The sequence below is a fragment of the Oncorhynchus mykiss genome, chromosome 30, assembly GCF_057628025.1.
Source record: "Oncorhynchus mykiss isolate SJ-2025 chromosome 30, ASM5762802v1, whole genome shotgun sequence".
Taxonomy (NCBI): Eukaryota; Metazoa; Chordata; class Actinopteri; order Salmoniformes; family Salmonidae; genus Oncorhynchus; species Oncorhynchus mykiss.
The window spans coordinates 1,221,350-1,244,900 of record NC_143051.1 but is presented as its reverse complement, the minus strand read 5'-3'; the positions used below and the strand labels follow the sequence as shown (position 1 = coordinate 1,244,900).

At 40.6% G+C, this 23,551-nt stretch overlaps 2 protein-coding genes across 9 annotated transcripts in view; both read right to left on the bottom strand.

The window, feature by feature from the left end:
- Window positions 1–635: 635 nt before the first annotated feature.
- Window positions 636–12,849, bottom strand: LOC110489350 (2-iminobutanoate/2-iminopropanoate deaminase). 3 transcript variants are annotated; one of them, XM_090228517.1, is made up of 6 exons: window positions 12,611–12,849; window positions 7,364–7,469; window positions 6,846–6,900; window positions 6,629–6,697; window positions 4,107–4,162; window positions 636–913 (listed from the first exon to the last, which is right to left on the bottom strand). In XM_090228517.1, exons 1-6 carry the CDS (start codon window positions 12,673–12,675, stop codon window positions 857–859), a joined length of 408 nt encoding a protein of 135 aa, XP_090084643.1. In that variant the 5' UTR covers window positions 12,676–12,849; the 3' UTR covers window positions 636–856. The 3 variants fall into 3 exon arrangements, with proteins under 3 accessions (XP_090084643.1, XP_090084645.1, XP_090084644.1); XM_090228519.1 differs by lacking the exons at window positions 7,364–7,469; window positions 12,611–12,849 and adding an exon at window positions 7,153–7,205; XM_090228518.1 differs by lacking the exons at window positions 6,629–6,697; window positions 6,846–6,900 and having other exon boundaries at window positions 12,611–12,819.
- Window positions 12,850–13,176: 327 nt separating this feature from the next.
- stk3 (serine/threonine kinase 3 (STE20 homolog, yeast)) overlaps window positions 13,177–23,551 on the bottom strand; it is a 30,282-nt gene continuing 19,907 nt past the window's right edge. For 3 of the 6 annotated variants that reach the window (XM_090228511.1, XM_090228513.1, XM_090228515.1), the window contains one exon: window positions 13,177–15,521. In XM_090228511.1, the coding sequence (XP_090084637.1) occupies window positions 15,360–15,521 (162 nt within the window). In that variant the 3' untranslated portion in view covers window positions 13,177–15,359. The remainder of the gene's footprint in view (window positions 15,522–23,551) is intronic. The other 3 variants (XM_090228512.1, XM_090228514.1, XM_090228516.1) reach the window with 1 other exon arrangement.

The following is a 23,551-nucleotide window of genomic DNA, read 5'->3' as shown; positions in this document are numbered from 1 at the left end:
GCTTTGGGTAAGGCATGTATATGGCTTTGGGTAAGGCCTGTGTATGGCTTTGGGTAAGGCCTGTGTATGGCTTTGGGTAAGGCATGTGTATGGCTTTGGGTAAGGCCTGTGTATGGCTTTGGGTAAGGCCTGTGTATGGCTTTGGGTAAGGCCTGTGTATGGCTTTGGGTAAGGCCTGTGTATGGCTTTGGGTAAGGCCTGTGTATGGCTTTGGGTAAGGCCTGTGTATGGCTTTGGGTAAGGCCTGTGTATGGCTTTGGGTAAGGCCTGTGTATGGCTTTGGGTAAGGCCTGTGTATGGCTTTGAGTAAGGCCTGTGTATGGCTTTGGGTAAGGCCTGTATATGGCTTTGGGTAAGGCCTGTGTATGGCTTATGGTAAGGCCTGTGTATGGCTTTGAGTAAGGCCTGTGTATGGCTTTGGGTAAGGCCTGTATATGGCTTTGGGTAAGGCCTGTGTATGGCTTTGGGTAAGGCCTGTGTATGGCTTTGGGTAAGGCCTGTGTATGGCTTTGGGTAAGGCCTGTGTATGGCTTTGGGTAAGGCCTGTGTATGGATTTTGAGAGAAATAAGCTTTTTTTTTTACATGGAACTTTTCTGGGATCTTTATTTCAGCTCATGAAACATGGGACCAACACTTTAGATGTTGCATTTATATTTTTGTTCAGTGTACAAACAGGAACATGTTATGACATTATATATCCTCTTCAAGGCCTTAGAATGTCTGAGCAGTGTAGTCTAAGTCTAAGAGTGGTTTGGGTTAATTTAATTAATATTTAAACTAGGACTATTTCAAGGTTGTTAAACGTTCACTTCCAGGTTAGTTAGTTTACAGCTTGTTGATGCTCTGGCCGGTTAGTCAGGACTCAGAGATGGGTCCCAGAACAGCCACAGCCTCGATCTCCACCAGACCATCCTGCAGACAGAGAGACGGAGAGAGACAGAGAGAGACAGAGAGAGACAGAGAGAGACAGAGAGAGACAGAGAGAGACAGAGAGAGACAGAGAGAGACAGAGACAGAGACAGAGACAGAGAGAGAGAGAGAGAGAGAGAGATTAGAATCACCATTTGGAAGAGTATTAAATCTTTAATATCAAGTAGATACATAATAAGTAGAGCTGTGTGGATATGGAGCTGTGTGGATATGGAGCTGACTCTGGGGAGGGTTAGAGCTGTGTGGATATGGAGCTGACTCTGGGGAGGGTTAGAGCTGTGTGGATATGGAGCTGTGTGGATATGGAGCTGACTCTGGGGAGGGTTAGAGCTGTGTGGATATGGAGCTGACTCTGGGGAGGGTTAGAGCTGTGTGGATATGGCACTGACTCTGGGGAGGGTTAGAGCTGTGTGGTTATGGAGCTGACTCTGGGGAGGGTTAGAGCTGTGTGGATATGGAGCTGACTCTGGTGAGGGTTAGAGCTGTGTGGTTATGAAGCTGTGTGGATATGGAGCTGACTCTGGGGAGGGTTAGAGCTGTGTGGATATGGAGCTGACTCTGGGGAGGGTTAGAGCTGTGTGGTTATGGAGCTGACTCTGGGGAGGGTTAGAGCTGTGTGGTTATGGAGCTGACTCTGGGGAGGGTTAGAGCTGTGTGGTTATGGAGCTGACTCTGGGGAAGGTTAGAGCTGTGTGGTTATGGAGCTGACTCTGGGGAGAGTTAGAGCTGTGTGGTTATGGAGCTGACTCTGGGGAGGGTTAGAGCTGTGTAGTTATGAAGCTGTGTGGATATGGAGCTGACTCTGGGGAGGGTTAGAGCTGTGTGGATATGGAGCTGACTCTGGGGAAGGTTAGAGCTGTGTGGTTATGGAGCTGACTCTGGGGAGGGTTAGAGCTGTGTGGTTATGGAGCTGACTCTGGGGAGGGTTAGAGCTGTGTGGATATGGAGCTGACTCTGGGGAGGGTTAGAGCTGTGTGGTTATGGAGCTGTGTGGATATGGAGCTGACTCTGGGGAGGGTTAGAGCTGTGTGGATATGGAGCTGACTCTGGGGAGGGTTAGAGCTGTGTGGTTATGGAGCTGTGTGGATATGGAGCTGACTCTGGTGAGGGTTAGAGCTGTGTGGATATGGTGCTGACTCTGGGGAGGGTTAGAGCTGTGTGGATATGGAGCTGACTCTGGTGAGGGTTAGAGCTGTGTGGTTATGAAGCTGTGTGGATATGGAGCTGACTCTGGGGAGGGTTAGAGCTGTGTGGATATGGAGCTGACTCTGGTGAGGGTTAGAGCTGTGTGGATATGGAGCTGACTCTGGGGAAGGTTAGAGCTGTGTGGTTATGGAGCTGTGTGGATATGGAGCTGACTCTGGGGAGGGTTAGAGCTGTGTGGATATGGAGCTGACTCTGGGGAGGGTTAGAGCTGTGTGGATATGGAGCTGACTCTGGGGAGGGTTAGAGCTGTGTGGATATGGAGCTGACTCTGGGGAGGGTTAGAGCTGTGTGGTTATGGAGCTGACTCTGGTGAGGGTTAGAGCTGTGTGGATATGGAGCTGACTCTGGTGAGGGTTAGAGCTGTGTGGATATGGAGCTGACTCTGGGGAGGGTTAGAGCTGTGTGGTTATGGAGCTGTGTGGATATGGTGCTGACTCTGGGGAGGGTTAGAGCTGTGTGGATATGGAGCTGACTCTGGGGAAGGTTAGAGCTGTGTGGTTATGGAGCTGACTCTGGGGAGGGTTAGAGCTGTGTGGTTATGGAGCTGACTCTGGGGAGGGTTAGAGCTGTGTGGATATGGAGCTGACTCTGGGGAGGGTTAGAGCTGTGTGGTTATGGAGCTGTGTGGATATGGAGCTGACTCTGGGGAGGGTTAGAGCTGTGTGGATATGGAGCTGACTCTGGGGAGGGTTAGAGCTGTGTGGTTATGGAGCTGTGTGGATATGGAGCTGACTCTGGTGAGGGTTAGAGCTGTGTGGATATGGTGCTGACTCTGGGGAGGGTTAGAGCTGTGTGGATATGGAGCTGACTCTGGTGAGGGTTAGAGCTGTGTGGTTATGAAGCTGTGTGGATATGGAGCTGACTCTGGGGAGGGTTAGAGCTGTGTGGATATGGAGCTGACTCTGGTGAGGGTTAGAGCTGTGTGGATATGGAGCTGACTCTGGGGAAGGTTAGAGCTGTGTGGTTATGGAGCTGTGTGGATATGGAGCTGACTCTGGGGAGGGTTAGAGCTGTGTGGATATGGAGCTGACTCTGGGGAGGGTTAGAGCTGTGTGGATATGGAGCTGACTCTGGGGAGGGTTAGAGCTGTGTGGATATGGAGCTGACTCTGGGGAGGGTTAGAGCTGTGTGGTTATGGAGCTGACTCTGGTGAGGGTTAGAGCTGTGTGGATATGGAGCTGACTCTGGTGAGGGTTAGAGCTGTGTGGATATGGAGCTGACTCTGGGGAGGGTTAGAGCTGTGTGGTTATGGAGCTGTGTGGATATGGTGCTGACTCTGGGGAGGGTTAGAGCTGTGTGGATATGGAGCTGTGTGGATATGGTGCTGACTCTGGGGAGGGTTAGAGCTGTGTGGTTATGGAGCTGTGTGGATATAGAGCTGACTCTGGGAAGGTTAGAGCTGTGTGGATATGGAGCTGACTCTGTGGAGGGTTAGAGCTGTGTGGATATGGAGCTGACTCTGGGGAGGGTTTAGAGCTGTGTAGTTATGGAGCTGTGTGGATATGGAGCTGACTCTGGTGGGGGTTAGAGCTGTGTGGATATGGAGCTGATTCTGGTGAGGGTTAGAGCTGTGTGGATATGGAGCTGACTCTGGGGAGGGTTAGAGCTGTGTGGATATGGAGCTGACTCTGGGGAGGGTTAGAGCTGTGTGGATATGGAGCTGACTCTGGGGAGGGTTAGAGCTGTGTGGATATGGAGCTGACTCTGGGGAGGGTTAGAGCTGTGTGGATATGGAGCTGACTCTGGGGAGGGTTAGAGCTGTGTGGTTATGGAGCTGACTCTGGTGAGGGTTAGAGCTGTGTGGATATGGAGCTGACTCTGGGGAGGGTTAGAGCTGTGTGGTTATGGAGCTGACTCTGGTGAGGGTTAGAGCTGTGTGGATATGGAGCTGACTCTGGGGAGGGTTAGAGCTGTGTGGATATGGAGCTGACTCTGGGGAGGGTTAGAGCTGTGTGGTTATACTGCTTACTCTGGGGAGGGCAACAACCTGGTAGGCAGCTCTGGCAGGGAAGTTTTTGCTGAAAACTGAAAGAAAAAAAAAAGTATATTGTACATTTCCCCAAATCATACTGAATTAAAGTAGGCCTAATTCCAAAAATGTGTATACTGAAATTACATTTCCAAAGAAACAGGAAGTTCTAGACTCTGAATGACAGGGAGTAGCAACAAATATACACCTGGCTGAAAACCTGGCTGAACACTGGTCTAGACTCTGAATTACAAATATACACAAATATACACAAATATACACAAATATACACCTGGCTGAAAAACTGACTGAATGCTGGTCTAAGATTCGGTCTCTTTTTACCCCACTGCTTGAGAGTACTCTTGGTAGTATTCACACTAAACTAAGGTAATGGACATGAGACGTATTCTCCAGATCATATATTAGACCTAGTACTGTGAACTTCATGGCTGATTACAGTCGTATTGGCTGTCTGGAACCGTATGGCTACAGGCTACAGACAGGACCCAGGGAGAGGGTTGGGTTTCACAGAGCTTCCTTGTATCCTCTTACACTCCGAGTCTGACACACACCAGGGTTCAGTTCCACTGTGTATCGTGATGGGACACACACCAGGGTCAGTTCCACTGTGTATCGTGATGGGACACACACCAGGGTCAGTTCCACTGTGTATCGTGATGGGACACACCAGGGTTCAGTTCCACTGTGTATCGTGATGGGACACACACCAGGGTCAGTTCCACTGTGTATCGTGATGGGACACACACCAGGGTCAGGTCCACTGTGTATCGTCATGGGACACACCAGGGTTCAGTTCCACTGTGTATCGTGATGGGACACACCAGGGTTCAGTTCCACTGTGTATCGTGATGGGACACACACCAGGGTCAGTTCCACTGTGTATCGTGATGGGACACACACCAGGGTTCAGTTCCACTGTGTATCGTGATGGGACACACCAGGGTCAGTTCCACTGTGTATCGTGATGGGACACACCAGGGTTCAGTTCCACTGTGTATCGTGATGGGACACACACCAGGGTCAGGTCCACTGTGTATCGTCATGGGACACACACCAGGGTCAGTTCCACTGTGTATCGTGATGGGACACACCAGGGTCAGTTTCACTGTGTATCGTGATGGGACACACCAGGGTTCAGTTCCACTGTGTATCGTGATGGGACACACACCAGGGTTCAGTTCCACTGTGTATCGTGATGGGACACACCAGGGTTCAGTTCCACTGTGTATCGTGATGGGACACACACCAGGGTCAGTTCCACTGTGTATCGTGATGGGACACACACCAGGGTCAGTTCCACTGTGTATCGTGATGGGACACACACAAGGGTCAGTTCCACTGTGTATCGTGATGGGACACACACCAGGGTCAGTTCCACTGTGTATCGTGATGGGATCAACACCAGGGTCAGTTCCACTGTGTATCGTGATGGGACACACCAGGGTTCAGTTCCACTGTGTATTGTGATGGGACACACACCAGGGTTCAGTTCCACTGTGTATTGTGATGGGACACACACCAGGGTCAGTTCCACTGTGTATCGTGATGGGACACACACCAGGGTTCAGTTCCACTGTGTATCGTGATGGGACACACACCAGGGTTCAGTTCCACTGTGTATTGTGATGGGACACACACCAGGGTTCAGTTCCACTGTGTATCGTGATGGGACACACACCAGGGTTCAGTTCCACTGTGTATCGTGATGGGACACACACCAGGGTTCAGTTCCACTGTGTATCGTGATGGGACACACACCAGGGTTCAGTTCCACTGTGTATCGTGATGGGACACACACCAGGGTTCAGTTCCACTGTGTATCGTGATGGGACACACACCAGGGTTCAGTCCCACTGTGTATCGTGATGGGACACACACCAGGGTTCAGTCCCACTGTGCATCGTGATGGGACACACACCAGGGTTCAGTCCCACTGTGCATCGTGATAATACCCATAGAGCTGGGGTCCCATTGTGAGTCCTTTGGACAAGGAACTATGGGAAACCTAACTTAGCAAGGCAAAGACAGACAAGAGTTTAATTATAAAGGGCAGAGGTACAGCTATGCATCAATTTGAACTATAGCAATGGATGGCCCATATGTAACTGATTACCACACGTTGTACATGCAGGACACGTTGGAAGTGTGCATATATTTAGCTGTTGTCCTTTCAGACATATATGAATGTGCTACTGAAGAATGCTGGGTCTAAAGTCAGTATTCAATATTAGGCAGTTGGCACACCGAACAAGTGGCCAACAGATCCTGAGAGAAGTGCTGTTATTCAGGGAAGAGGGCGCCATCGTGTGGACAGTTGTGGACATGCAGGACAGTCTGAAGAGGTGGATAAACTCAAACGTTCGACGCGGACGATAATCTCAATTGATTTCCTTGTGTGTTTTCAGCAGGAGGCGAGAGGACGTGAAGAAACAAATAAATATAATTGAGATTATCCCATAATTTGACCCTTAGCCCCTCACATTGTCAGGTCAAGCACTTACATGTCTTATAAACATCGTTGACGTTGACAAAGTCATTAATGTCTGCCAACAGCACGGTTGTCTTGACGACTGGAAGATACAAAAGTAAGGAAGTCTGTCAGATACACATTTCGGATCTCAGGTGGTATTAATCTAATCCTTTTTGTCTTTTACAGTTAATAAACATACATTAATTATTGTTGATCTGATGATATATATTAAAAAGAGGGAGGTTTACCATTGTCATAACCACATCCAGCTGCTTTCAGGATCTCTCCCATATTGACCAGAGCCTGGGAGGGGGCCGGGGGGGGGGGGGGGAGCATGATATAAGAATTCCTGACTAACATGATAAGTATATAATAGTGACAAGTATATAATAGTACTATATTTTTTTACCTCTCCCCTCCACCACCATCTCTCCCCTTCTCTCTCCACCATCTCTCTACCCTCCTCCACCATCTCTCCCTCCCCTCCACCATCTCTCCCTCCCCTCCACCATCTCTCACCTGTCTGACCTGACCTCCCCTCCCTCCATCTCTCACCTGTCTGGCCTGAGCCTGTACCCCTCCCTCCACCATCTCTCACCTGTCTGGCCTGAGCCTGTACCCCTCCCTCCACCATCTCTCACCTGTCTGACCTGACCCCCCGTCCCTCCACCATCTCTCACCTGTCTGGCCTGAGCCTGTACCCCTCCCTCCACCATCTCTCACCTGTCTGACCTGAGCCTGTACCCCTCCCTCCACCATCTCTCACCTGTCTGGCCTGAGCCTGTACCCCTCCCTCCACCAGCTTCCCTGAGGCCACGTCTAGCCCCAGTTGGCCGGAGATGTACATGGTCCGATCCACCACCACCGCCTGGCTGGAGCACAAACAATTGGACATAAGTCACTCTACTAGGAAGTCCACTATGTGCAACTCAACCTGTGCTAAAGTGCTAAAAAAATAGCCCACGTTAACATATGTAACTTAAGAAACAAGGTTCATGAAATCAATAATTTGCTAGTGTCATGACGTGGCCCTCTTTGGGTATAGCGAGTGCCTTCCCTCTCTCTCCCTCCTACACCCAGGTTCTGTTATCTCAGGTCGTAAATTCCTGGAGGAGACTCTCTCCCTCATCCGGTATAGAGAGAGGGTTCACAGTAGAACAAAGGAACTTATTCTATGTCACAGAACTTGAGAACTGAACAATATCCATGTTTTGGAGAATGTGTAAACGGTCGGTGGAGAATCCAGCTACGACCGGTCCATTTTGTTTAGTGTTTGTGACCTCATGAGAGACAATACAGCCACATTACCATAACTCTGTTTTTAAAAGAGAGCCTCCGTTATGAGATTTGCATCTAATTATTGTATAAAATGAAACTATTTGTGTTTTAATTTTACATTTATTTTACATTTATTTTACTAGGCAAGTCAGTTAAGAACAAATTCTTATTTTCAATGACAGCCTAGGAACAGTGTTAACAGGTTAACTGCCTGTTCAGGGGCAGAACGACAGATTTGTACCTTGTCAGCTCGGAGATTCGAACTTGCAACCTTCCGGTTACTAGTCCAACGCTCTAACCACTAGGCTACTCTGCCGCCCCAGTAATTATGTAATGTGATTTTAAACTGTTTAAGGGAAGAGAATCCAATTTCTTTTGGAGTTTAACTAAGTCATTGGCCCGCCCCATGAGCACAGACATCGATCTGGCATCATGGGACAGCCTTTTCTGCTGTTCCGAATATAAACCCCACCTGGAGAAGCCCACTTCAGACCAATCCTACCTCGGTCAGCTGAGGGAGCTAAGGTTTGAATAGAGATCAAGTCCACACCCCACAAGACATGCCATCAGAGGTCTTCACAGTCCCCAAGTCCAGAACAGACTATGGTAGGCGCACAGTACTACATAGAGCCATGACTAAATGGAACTCTATTCCACAACTCTCTACTCCTATAACCTCTCTACTTCTATAACCTCTACTCCTATAACCACTCTACTTCTATAACCTCTCTACTCCTATAACCCCTCTACTCCTATAACCCCTCTACTCCTATAACCACAACTCTCTACTCCTATAACCTCTCTACTCTCTACTTCTATTACCTCTACTCCTATAACCCCTCTACTCCTATAACCCCTCTACTCCTATAACCCCTCTACTCCTATAACCACAACTCTCTACTCCTATTACCTCTACTCCTATAACCACTCTACTCCTATAACCACTCTACTCCTATAACCTCTACTCCTATAACCTCTCTACTCCTATAACCTCTCTACTCTTTACTCCTATAACCCTATATTCTCTACTTCTATAACCTCTCTACTCCTATAACCCCTCTACTCCTATAACCCCTCTACTCCTATAACCACTCTACTCCTATAACCACAACTCTCTACTCCTATAACCTCTCTACTCTCTACTTCTATTACCTCTACTCCTATAACCACTCTACTCCTATAACCTCTACTCCTATAACCTCTCTACTCCTATAACCTCTCTACTCCTATAACCTCTCTACTCCTATAACCTCTCTACTCCTATAACCTCTCTACTCTTTACTCCTATAACCCTATATTCTCTACTTCTATAACCTCTCTACTCCTATAACCACTCTACTCCTATAACCTCTCTACTCTTTACTCCTATAACCCTCTACTCTCTACTCCTATAACCCCTCTACTCCTATAACCCCTCTACTCCTATAACCCCTCTACTCCTATAACCCCTCTACTCCTATAACCCCTCTACTCCTATAACCTCTCTACTCCTATAACCTCTCTACTCCTATAACCTCTCTACTCCTATAACCTCTCTACTCCTATAACCCTCTACTCTTTACTCCTATAACCCTCTATTCTCTACTTCTATAACCTCTCTACTCCTATAACTTATCTAATCCTATAACCCTCTACTCTCTACTCCTATAACCTCTCTACTCCTATAACCCCTCTACTCCTATAACCCCTCTACTCCTATAACCCTCTATTCTCTACTTCTATAACCTCTCTACTCCTATAACCTCTCTACTCTCTACTTCTATTACCTCTACTCCTATAACCACTCTACTCCTATAACCTCTACTCCTATAACCACTCTACTCCTATAACCTCTCTACTCTTTACTCCTATAACCCTCTATTCTCTACTTCTATAATCTCTACTCCTATAACCTCTCTACTTCTATTACCTCTACTCCTATAACCACTCTACTCCTATAACCACTCTACTCCTATAACCCTCTACTCTTTACTCCTATAACCCTCTACTCTTTACTCCTATAACCCTATATTCTCTACTTCTATAACCTCTCTACTCCTATAACCTATCTAATCCTATAACCCTCTACTCCTATAACCCCTCTACTCCTATAACCCCTCTACTCCTATAACCCCTCTACTCCTATAACCCCTCTACTCCTATAATCTCTTTACTCCTATAACCCTCTATTCTCTACTTCTATAACCTCTCTACTCCTATAACCTATCTAATCCTATAACCCTCTACTCCTATAACCCCTCTACTCCTATAACCCCTCTACTCCTATAACCTCTCTACTCCTATAACCTCTCTACACCTATAACCTCTCTACTCCTATAACCTCTCTACTCCTATAACCCTCTACTCTTTACTCCTATAACCCTCTATTCTCTACTTCTATAACCTCTCTACTCCTATAACTTATCTAATCCTATAACCCTCTACTCTCTACTCCTATAACCTCTCTACTCCTATAACCCCTCTACTCCTATAACCCCTCTACTCCTATAACCCTCTATTCTCTACTTCTATAACCTCTCTACTCCTATAACCTCTCTACTCTCTACTTCTATTACCTCTACTCCTATAACCACTCTACTCCTATAACCTCTACTCCTATAACCACTCTACTCCTATAACCTCTCTACTCTTTACTCCTATAACCCTCTATTCTCTACTTCTATAATCTCTACTCCTATAACCTCTCTACTTCTATTACCTCTACTCCTATAACCACTCTACTCCTATAACCACTCTACTCCTATAACCCTCTACTCTTTACTCCTATAACCCTCTACTCTTTACTCCTATAACCCTATATTCTCTACTTCTATAACCTCTCTACTCCTATAACCTATCTAATCCTATAACCCTCTACTCCTATAACCCCTCTACTCCTATAACCCCTCTACTCCTATAACCCCTCTACTCCTATAACCCCTCTACTCCTATAACCCCTCTACTCCTATAATCCCTCTACTCCTATAACCCTCTATTCTCTACTTCTATAACCTCTCTACTCCTATAACCTATCTAATCCTATAACCCTCTACTCCTATAACCCCTCTACTCCTATAACCCCTCTACTCCTATAACCCCTCTACTCCTATAACCCTCTATTCTCTACTTCTATAACCTCTTTACACCTATAACCTCTCTACTCTCTACTTCTATTACCTCTACACCTATAACCACTCTACTCCTATAACCTCTCTACTCCTATAACCTCTCTACTCTTTACTCCTATAACCCTATATTCTCTACTTCTATAACCTCTCTACTCCTATAACCTATCTAATCATATAACCCTCTACTCTCTACTCCTATAACCCCTCTACTCCTATAACCCCTCTACTCCTATAACCCCTCTACTTCTATAACCTCTCTACTTCTATAACCTCTCTACTCCTATAACCCCTCTACTCCTATAACCCCTCTACTCCTATAACCCCTCTACTCTCTAATCCTGTAATCTCTCTACTCTCGACAACCTCTCGTCTCTATAACCTCTAGTCCCAGCCAGCCAAGATAGTATAGAGGCAGCCAGCCAAGACAGTTTGGAGCCAGCCAGCCAAGCCAGCCAGCCAAGACACTCTACTCCTATAACCTCTCTACTCCTATAACCTCTCTACAACCTCTCCACTCCTATAACCACTACTCTCTACTCCCGTAACCACTCCACTCCCGTAACCACTCAACTCCCGTAACCACTCCACTCCCGTAACCACTCTACTCCCGTAACCTCTCCACTCCTATATCCTCTCCACTCCTATATCCTCTCCACTCCTATATCCTCTCCACTCCTATAACCTCTACTCCTATAACCTCTATATAACTTCTCCTTTAGCCTGTTGTTAGGTCAACACCAAGTCACCAAATAACACATTGAACATGTTATTGTATTTCCTTTGAAGTATTATGGCTGCCCTGCATAGTTTCTGTAACAGACAACCTTAACCATTAGTTAGTGGGGTGGACCTTGATCCTCTTTTTACTATCTCTGATCATGGTAACAAACTCCTCCCCCTCCTCCTTTTATTGGCTCCTGACCACAGTTGCCAACTTTTAGCTAGCCTTTTAGTAAACAACTTTTAACTAGCCTTTTAGTAAACAACTTTTAACTAGCCTTTTAGTAAACAACTTTTACACTAGCCTTTTAGTAAACAACTTTTACACTAGCCTTTTAGTAAACTTTTAACTAGCCTTTTAGTAAACAACTTTTACACTAGCCTTTTAGTAAACAACTTTTAGCTAGCCTTTTAGTAAACAACTTTTACACTAGCCTTTTAGTAAACAACTTTTAGCTAGCCTTTTAGTAAACAACTTTTACACTAGCCTTTTAGTAAACAACTTTTACACTAGCCTTTTAGTAAACAACTTTTAGCTAGCCTTTTAGGTAACAACTTTTACACTAGCCTTTAGTAACCTTAACTAGCTTTTAGGTAACAACTTTTTGCTATTTTCTTATTCTCTTATGCTGTCATGATTATGTAATTTGTTGTGTAATTGTGAAATGCAGCACTCCTATGCAAAACAACCTTGGGCTCAATGGGACTCCCTGTTAAAATGAAGGGTCAAAACATAACATTGTTTCTAACCTACTCTATATAGTCATATCAGGTGTTTGATCTACTTATTCATGAGTTTATGAAACACAGTCCATAGCGATGTAGATAAGCCATGCACTAAGTTGCATTCTAAAGATTCACCACAAAACACATTGATGAATTATTAGTAAAATATAGGTGAGGCCTACCTGTAAATCCCCTGTCTTATAGGTGCTTTAGGAGTATAAGGATATAGTTTCTGAACAGCAGCCATCGTGTCCAGAGTAAACTACAGTCACAGACCTCAGCTTGGGACAAAGTGAAGTGAACCGCTGTTCAGGAAAACCTTTGTCTCGACAAACACTGCTGGGGCAAAGTATCTGCTGTGGCTGGCATCACGCTAGCGGTGCTACAAGCTAGGGGCGGAGGAGGCCATTTCCCTTTATACAAGGTCAAGTGCTTTGGCTGGTGGAAAAGTGCAAGAGAAATCCAAATCACTAGTGCAGGATGACTTCTATGCCTTATTGGGGCTTTTGGGTGGTCTCAAAACTTGAGACATCTGTGGCATTGTGTTGTGACAAAACAGCACATTTTAGTGGCCAAAAAATCCCCAGCACAAGGTGCACCTGTGTAATGATCATGCTGTTAAATCATCTTCTTGATATGCCACACCTGTCAGGTGGATGGATTATCTTGGCAAAGGAGAAATGCTCACTAACAGGGATGTAAACACATTTGTGTATAACATTTTAGAGAAATAAGATTTGTGTGCGTATAGAACATTTCTGCGATTTTTTATTTAAACTCATGAAACATGGAACCAAAACTTTACATGTTGTGTTTATATTTTTGTTCAGCTTAGTTCCTATTGGGAGAAAACAGTCTGTCCATTCAGGTCACATCACCTCCATTAGGTTTTCAGATCTAGTTCCTAGAAAAGGAGTCTGTCCACTCAGATCATATGAATTCATTGCTCTTTCGTTCTCATTAAGACAGTCTTTGGTCGTGGACAAAGCGCCACAGCTTTCCGTAACTGGGTTATATAGAGTATTACATCCTGATAATATCAAACAAACACCACGGGGTTCCCGTCGATCCCCTCCTCTACCGTCCCCCAGGCTGGTTGCCTCTACCATAGTGGAGTGTTCCAACAGCTATTTCCCTGGAGCATTGTGGTAAGACTATTTTACTTTCCATTTCATCCACCAACTAGCTGTAAAAACTATATTTTTTGCTATTAAAAATATATATTCACAGCAATTTAGATGGTACAATGATGTTCTCACATAAACAGGAATAGAGGAAAGAGTGTAGAACTGTGGTAACCAGGAAAGAGTGTAGAACTGTGGTAACCAGGAAAGAGTGTAGAACTGTAGGAACCAGGAAAGAGTGTAGAACTGTGGTAACCAGGAAAGAGTGTAGAACTGTGGTAACCAGGAAAGAGTGTAGAACTGTGGTAACCAGGAAAGAGTGTAGAACTGTGGTAACCAGGAAAGAGTGTAGAACTGTGGTAACCAGGAAAGAGTGTAGAACTGTGGTAACCAGGAAAGTGTAGAACTGTAGTAACCAGGAAAGAGTGTAGAACTGTAGTAACCAGGAAAGAGTGTAGAACTATAGTAACCAGGAAAGAGTGTAGAACTGTAGTAACCAGGAAAGAGTGATTGGGCGCTTTACCCAATCTGCCATTGTTGGTTGTGCTCGAGGAGATGACCACGCCTCTTAGTGACGCCGATGGGAGACGGGGAGGGTGCAGTTTTCCCATCTTGACAACAGAAGCCAGTCTGGCTGTTGTTGTCAATCAGACATTGTTTTGGTTGTGTAAAACACCATCATTCCACTATTACTGCAGATATATTCTGGACATTATCTGAAATTACAATGCAGAAAGTCTACAAGTAACTTTAATATTATTTTCCATAACTGCTGGTTAATTTCCCCAAGAGCCTGATAACAGTAGCAGAGCTAGGAGAAACCCAGCTAGTATTTATAAAGGGGAGAAACGTCTTTAGGAAAATTATACTTTGGGATATGAGGCTACCTACAGGTTCATAATTAACAGAGAGATGTGAGGCTACCTACAGGTTCATAATTAACAGAGATGTGAGGCTACCTACAGGTTCATAATTAACAGAGATGTGAGGCTACCTACAGGTTCATCATTAACAGAGAGATGTGAGGCTACCTACAGGTTCATAATTAACAGAGATGTGAGGCTACCTACAGGTTCATAATTAACAGAGAGATGTGAGGCTACCTACAGGTTCATAATTAACAGAGAGATGTGAGGCTACCTACAGGTTCATAATTAACAGAGATGTGAGGCTACCTACAGGTTCATCATTAACAGAGATGTGAGGCTACCTACAGGTTCATAATTAACAGAGAGATGTGAGGCTACCTACAGGTTCATAATTAACAGATGGGAGGCTACCTACAGGTTCATAATTAACAGATGTGAGGCTACCTACAGGTTCATCATTAACAGAGAGATGTGAGGCTACCTACAGGTTCATAATTAACAGAGATGTGAGGCTACCTACAGGTTCATCATTAACAGAGATGTGAGGCTACCTACAGGTTCATCATTAACAGATGGGGAGGCTAAGAATTGTTACATTAGTCCAGAGCGCTTGGGGAAATAGTGTGGACTGGAGTCATCCTGATTACTGGGGTGGTGATGAGAAAATGGACATTTAGGAGCACAGGTTGAATTCAATTCCAGAGAGCTGTCAGGTCTCTCCTCTCCCTTGGTCAGGTCTTAACAGAAAGCACCATGCCTTCTCTAAGGTCCTCAGCAGTTCTGCTGCCAGAGTGCTGATCTAGCATCAGTTCTGCCTTTTAGATCATAAGGAATAAGATTACATGGAAAGTGGACCTTAGCCTAGATCAGCACTCTGGAATGTGAGACGCTGTATGAACACAGGCCCAGGTCAGAATGTGTTCCTCAGGTCAGGCTCTTCAGAAGTTCTGCTGTCTGCGTTTCTTGGCGTCCATTGCGTCGAGGATGGGTTGTCTCTTGGCGGTGTAGCGCTGGCGCAGCTCCTCGATCTCTCTCTCCATCATGGGGTCCAGAGCCGTCAGACGCAGCTGCAGCTCCTCAAAGTCAAGGTTCTTCAGCTGCTTAGACAGAGAACACGCAGGGACACACACACACACACACACACACACACACACACACACACACACACACACACACACAGAGACACAGACACAGACAACACACACACACACACACACACAGAGAAGCAACTTTAGAACACGGCAAAGCCTAAACCACTGTGTCAGAGAGGAAGTAAAGACCAAGGGACGGAAAGAGATGCGGTCACATGACTATTACATGACTACTGATCCCAGAGATGCTATTAAATTACTATAGTGATTATAGATGTAATTCCACGGACGGTTCTACAGTCTTGGCCAAAAGTTTTGAGAATGACACAAATATTAATTTTCAAAGTCTGCTGCCTCAGTTTGTATGATGGCAGTTTGCATATACTCCAGAATGTTATGAAGAGTCCCTCTTTGCCATGCAAAGAACATATGTAGTCCAAAAAACATATGTAGTTCTATATCTAGTTCTATGGATGGTTCTATATGTAGTTCTATATCTAGTTCTATGGATGGTTCTATATGTAGTTCTATATCTAGTTCTATGGATGGTTCTATATGTAGTTCTATATCTAGTTCTATGGATGGTTCTATATGTAGTTCTATATCTAGTTCTATGGATGGTTCTATATGTAGTTATATATCTAGTTCTATGGATGGTTCTATATGTAGTTATATATCTAGTTCTATGGATGGTTCTATATGAAGTTATATATCTAGTTCTATGGATGGTTCTATATGTAGTTATATATCTAATTCTATGGATGGTTCTATATGTAGTTATATATCTAGTTCTATGGATGGTTCTATATGTAGTTATATATCTAGTTCTATGGATGGTTCTATATGTAGTTCTATATCCAGTTCTATGGATGGTTCTATATGTAGTTATATATCTAGTTCTATGGATGGTTCTATATGTAGTTCTATATCCAGTTCTATGGATGGTTCTATATGTAGTTATATATCTAGTTCTATGGATGGTTCTATATGTAGTTATATATCTAGTTCTATGGATGGTTCTATATGTAGTTATATATCTAGTTCTATGGATGGTTCTATATGTAGTTATATATCTAGTTCTATGGATGGTTCTATATGTAGTTATATATCTAGTTCTATGGATGGTTCTATATGTAGTTCTATATCTAGTTCTATGGATGGTTCTATATGTAGTTCTATATCTAGTTCTATGGATGGTTCTATATGTAGTTCTATATCTAGTTCTATGGATGGTTCTATATGTAGTTATATATCTAGTTCTATGGATGGTTCTATATGTAGTTATATATCTAGTTCTATGGATGGTTCTATATGTAGTTCTATATCCAGTTCTATGGATGGTTCTATATGTAGTTATATATCTAGTTCTATGGATGGTTCTATATGTAGTTCTATGGATGGTTCTATATGTAGTTCTATATGTAGTTCTATATCTAGTTCCATGGATGGTTCTATATGTAGTTCTATATCTAGTTCTATGGATGGTTCTATATGTAGTTATATATCTAGTTCTATGGATGGTTCTATATGTAGTTCTATATCTAGTTCTATGGATGGTTCTATATGTAGTTATATATCTAGTTCTATGGATGGTTCTATATGTAGTTCTATATGTAGTTCTATGGATGGTTCTATATGTAGTTATATATCTAGTTCTATGGATGGTTCTATATGTAGTTCTATGGATGGTTCTATATGTAGTTCTATATGTAGTTCCATGGATGGTTCTATATGTAGTTCTATTTGTAGTTCTATGGATGGTTCTATATGTAGTTCTATATGTAGTTCTATGGATGGTTCTATATGTAGTTATATATCTAGTTCTATGGATGGTTCTATATGTAGTTCTATATCTAGTTCTATGGATGGTTCTATATGTAGTTCTATATCTAGTTCTATGGATGGTTCTATATGTAGTTCTATATCTAGTTCTATATGTAGTTCTATATCTAGTTCTATGGATGGTTCTATATGTAGTTCTATATCTAGTTCTATGGATGGTTCTATATGTAGTTCTATATCTAGTTCTATGGATGGTTCTATATGTAGTTCTATATCTAGTTCTATGGATGGTTCTATATGTAGTTCTATATCTAGTTCTATGGATGGTTCTATATGTAGTTATATATCTAGTTCTATGGATGGTTCTACATGTAGTTCTATATCTAGTTCTATGGATGGTTCTATATGTAGTTATATATCTAGTTCTATGGATGGTTCTATATGTAGTTATATATCTAGTTCTATGGATGGTTCTATATGTAGTTCTATATCTAGTTCTATGGATGGTTCTATATGTAGTTATATATCTAGTTCTATGGATGGTTATATATGTAGTTCTATATCTAGTTCTATGGATGGTTCTATATGTAGTTATATATCTAGTTCTATGGATGGTTCTATATGTAGTTATATATCTAGTTCTATGGATGGTTCTATATGTAGTTCTATATCTAGTTCTATGGATGGTTCTATATGTAGTTATATATCTAGTTCTATGGATGGTTCTATATGTAGTTATATATCTAGTTCTATGGATGGTTCTATATGTAGTTCTATATCTAGTTCTATGGATGGTTCTATATGTAGTTATATATCTAGTTCTATGGATGGTTCTATATCTAGTTCCATGGATGGTTATATATGTAGTTATATATCTAGTTCCATGGATGGTTCTATATGTAGTTCTACATCTAGTTCCATGGATGGTTCTATATGTAGTTATATATCTAGTTCTATGGATGGTTCTATATCTAGTTCTATGGATGGTTCTATATGTAGTTATATATCTAGTTCCATGGATGGTTCTATATGTAGTTATACATCTAGTTCCATGGATGGTTCTATATGTAGTTCTACATCTAGTTCTATGGATGGTTCTATATGTAGTTCTACATCTAGTTCTATGGGTGGTTCTATATGTAGTTCCATGGATGGTTCTATATGTAGTTCTATATCTAGTTCCATGGATGGTTCTATATGTAGTTCTATATCTAGTTCTATGGATGGTTCTATATGTAGTTATATATCTAGTTCTATGGATGGTTCTATATGTAGTTCTATATGTAGTTCTATGGATGGTTCTATATGTAGTTCTATATGTAGTTCCATGGATGGTTCTATATGTAGTTCTATATGTAGTTCTATGGATGGTTCTATATGTAGTTATATATCTAGTTCTATGGATGGTTCTATATGTAGTTCTATGGATGGTTCTATATGTAGTTATATATCTAGTTCTATGGATGGTTCTATATGTAGTTCTATATGTAGTTCTATGGATGGTTCTATATGTAGTTCTATATGTAGTTCCATGGATGGTTCTATATGTAGTTCTATTTGTAGTTCTATGGATGGTTCTATATGTAGTTCTATATGTAGTTCTATGGATGGTTCTATATGTAGTTATATATCTAGTTCTATGGATGGTTCTATATGTAGTTATATATCTAGTTCTATGGATGGTTCTATATGTAGTTCTATATCTAGTTCTATGGATGGTTCTATATGTAGTTCTATATCTAGTTCTATGGATGGTTCTATATGTAGTTCTATATCTAGTTCTATGGATGGTTCTATATGTAGTTATATATCTAGTTCTATGGATGGTTCTATATGTAGTTATATATCTAGTTCTATGGATGGTTCTATATGTAGTTATATATCTAGTTCTATGGATGGTTCTATATGTAGTTATATATCTAGTTCCATGGATGGTTCTATATGTAGTTCTATATCTAGTTCTATGGATGGTTCTATATGTAGTTATATATCTAGTTCTATGGATGGTTCTATATGTAGTTATATATCTAGTTCTATGGATGGTTCTATATGTAGTTATATATCTAGTTCTATGGCTGGTTCTATATGTAGTTCTACATCTAGTTATATGTAGTTCTATGGATGGTTCTATATATAGTTCTATATCTAGTTCTATGGATGGTTCTATATGTAGTTATATATCTAGTTCTATGGATGGTTCTATATGTAGTTATATATCTAGTTCTATGGATGGTTCTATATGTAGTTCTATATGTAGTTCTATGGATGGTTCTATATGTAGTTATATATCTAGTTCTATGGATGGTTCTATATGTAGTTCTATATGTAGTTCTATGGATGGTTCTATGGATGGTTCTATATGTAGTTCTATATGTAGTTCTATATCTAGTTCCATGGATGGTTCTATATGTAGTTCTATGGATGGTTCTATATGTAGTTCTATATGTAGTTCTATATCTAGTTCCATGGATGGTTCTATATGTAGTTCTATATCTAGTTCTATGGATGGTTCTATATGTAGTTATATATCTAGTTCTATGGATGGTTCTATATGTAGTTCTATATCTAGTTCTATGGATGGTTCTATATGTAGTTATATATCTAGTTCTATGGATGGTTCTATATGTAGTTCTATATGTAGTTCTATGGATGGTTCTATATGTAGTTATATATCTAGTTCTATGGATGGTTCTATATGTAGTTCTATATGTAGTTCTATGGATGGTTCTATATGTAGTTCTATATGTAGTTCCATGGATGGTTCTATATGTAGTTCTATTTGTAGTTCTATGGATGGTTCTATATGTAGTTCTATATGTAGTTCTATGGATGGTTCTATATGTAGTTCTATGGATGGTTCTATATGTAGTTCTATATGTAGTTCTATATCTAGTTCCATGGATGGTTCTATATGTAGTTCTATATCTAGTTCTATGGATGGTTCTATATGTAGTTATATATCTAGTTCTATGGATGGTTCTATATGTAGTTCTATATCTAGTTCTATGGATGGTTCTATATGTAGTTCTATATCTAGTTCTATGGATGGTTCTATATGTAGTTCTATATCTAGTTCTATGGATGGTTCTATATGTAGTTCTATATCTAGTTCTATGGATGGTTCTATATGTAGTTCTATATCTAGTTCTATGGATGGTTCTATATGTAGTTCTATATCTAGTTCTATGGATGGTTCTATATGTAGTTCTATATCTAGTTCTATGGATGGTTCTATATGTAGTTCTATATCTAGTTCTATATGTAGTTATATATCTAGTTCTATGGATGGTTCTATATGTAGTTCTACATCTAGTTATATGTAGTTCTATGGATGGTTCTATATATAGTTCTATATCTAGTTCTATGGATGGCTCTATATGTAGTTATATATCTAGTTCTATGGATGGTTCTATATGTAGTTATATATCTAGTTCTATGGATGGTTCTATATGTAGTTATATATCTAGTTCTATGGATGGTTCTATATGTAGTTCTACATCTAGTTCGATGGATGGTTCTATATGTAGTTATATATCTAGTTCTATGGATGGTTCTATATGTAGTTCTACATCTAGTTATATGTAGTTCTATGGATGGTTCTATATATAGTTCCATGGATGGTTCTATATGTAGTTCCATGGATGGTTCTATTTGTAGTTCCATGGATGGTTCTATATGCAGTTCCATGGATGGTTCTATATGTAGTTCCATGGATGGTTCTATAATGTAGTTCCATGGATGGTTCTATATGTAGTTCTATGGATGGTTCTATATGTAGTTCTATGGATGGTTCTATATGTAGTTCCATGGATGGTTCTATATGTAGTTCCATGGATGGTTCTATATGTAGTTATATATCTAGTTCTATGGATGGTTCTATATGTAGTTATATATCTAGTTCTATGGATGGTTCTATATGTAGTTCTATATCTAGTTCTATGGATGGTTCTATATGTAGTTATATATCTAGTTCTATGGATGGTTCTATATGTAGTTATATATCTAGTTCTATGGATGGTTATATATGTAGTTCTATATCTAGTTCTATGGATGGTTCTATATGTAGTTATATATCTAGTTCTATGGATGGTTCTATATGTAGTTATATATCTAGTTCTATGGATGGTTCTACATGTAGTTCTATATCTAGTTCTATGGATGGTTCTATATGTAGTTATATATCTAGTTCTATGGATGGTTCTATATGTAGTTATATATCTAGTTCTATGGATGGTTCTATATGTAGTTCTATATCTAGTTCTATGGATGGTTCTATATGTAGTTATATATCTAGTTCTATGGATGGTTATATATGTAGTTCTATATCTAGTTCTATGGATGGTTCTATATGTAGTTATATATCTAGTTCTATGGATGGTTCTATATGTAGTTATATATCTAGTTCTATGGATGGTTCTATATGTAGTTCTATATCTAGTTCTATGGATGGTTCTATATGTAGTTATATATCTAGTTCTATGGATGGTTCTATATGTAGTTATATATCTAGTTCTATGGATGGTTCTATATGTAGTTCTATATCTAGTTCTATGGATGGTTCTATATGTAGTTATATATCTAGTTCTATGGATGGTTCTATATCTAGTTCCATGGATGGTTATATATGTAGTTATATATCTAGTTCCATGGATGGTTCTATATGTAGTTCTACATCTAGTTCCATGGATGGTTCTATATGTAGTTATATATCTAGTTCTATGGATGGTTCTATATCTAGTTCCATGGATGGTTCTATATGTAGTTATATATCTAGTTCTATGGATGGTTCTATATGTAGTTATATATCTAGTTCTATGGATGGTTCTACATCTAGTTCCATGGATGGTTCTATATGTAGTTATATATCTAGTTCTATGGATGGTTCTATATCTAGTTCTATGGATGGTTCTATATGTAGTTATATATCTAGTTCCATGGATGGTTCTATATGTAGTTATACATCTAGTTCCATGGATGGTTCTATATGTAGTTCTACATCTAGTTCTATGGATGGTTCTATATGTAGTTCTACATCTAGTTCTATGGGTGGTTCTATATGTAGTTCCATGGATGGTTCTATATGTAGTTCTATATCTAGTTCCATGGATGGTTCTATATGTAGTTCTATATCTAGTTCTATGGATGGTTCTATATGTAGTTATATATCTAGTTCTATGGATGGTTCTATATGTAGTTCTATATGTAGTTCTATGGATGGTTCTATATGTAGTTCTATATGTAGTTCCATGGATGGTTCTATATGTAGTTCTATATGTAGTTCTATGGATGGTTCTATATGTAGTTATATATCTAGTTCTATGGATGGTTCTATATGTAGTTCTATGGATGGTTCTATATGTAGTTCTATATCTAGTTCCATGGATGGTTCTATATGTAGTTCTATATCTAGTTCTATGGATGGTTCTATATGTAGTTATATATCTAGTTCTATGGATGGTTCTATATGTAGTTATATATCTAGTTCTATGGATGGTTCTATATGTAGTTATATATCTAGTTCTATGGCTGGTTCTATATGTAGTTCTACATCTAGTTATATGTAGTTCTATGGATGGTTCTATATATAGTTCTATATCTAGTTCTATGGATGGTTCTATATGTAGTTATATATCTAGTTCTATGGATGGTTCTATATGTAGTTATATATCTAGTTCTATGGATGGTTCTATATGTAGTTATATATCTAGTTCTATGGATGGTTCTATATGTAGTTCTATATGTAGTTCTATGGATGGTTCTATATGTAGTTATATATCTAGTTCTATGGATGGTTCTATATGTAGTTCTATATGTAGTTCTATGGATGGTTCTATATGTAGTTCTATATGTAGTTCCATGGATGGTTCTATATGTAGTTCTATATGTAGTTCTATGGATGGTTCTATATGTAGTTCTATATGTAGTTCTATGGATGGTTCTATATGTAGTTCTATGGATGGTTCTATATGTAGTTCTATATGTAGTTCTATATCTAGTTCCATGGATGGTTCTATATGTAGTTCTATATCTAGTTCTATGGATGGTTCTATATGTAGTTATATATCTAGTTCTATGGATGGTTCTATATGTAGTTCTATATCTAGTTCTATGGATGGTTCTATATGTAGTTATATATCTAGTTCTATGGATGGTTCTATATGTAGTTCTATATGTAGTTCTATGGATGGTTCTATATGTAGTTATATATCTAGTTCTATGGATGGTTCTATATGTAGTTCTATATGTAGTTCTATGGA

Bases quoted from the DNA above. Each gene is read 5' to 3' on its own strand.
- LOC110489350 (XM_090228517.1), bottom strand. From the start codon at position 12,675: ATGGCTGCTGTTCAGAAACTATATCCTTATACTCCTAAAGCACCTATA. The intron at 7,470-12,610 runs GTAGGCCTCACC...TTTGTGCTCCAG, and splicing joins ATAAGACAGGGGATTTACAG to CCAGGCGGTGGTGGTGGATC. The intron at 6,901-7,363 runs GTGAGAGATGGT...GCCCCCTCCCAG, and splicing joins TACAGGCTCAGGCCAGACAG to GCTCTGGTCAATATGGGAGA.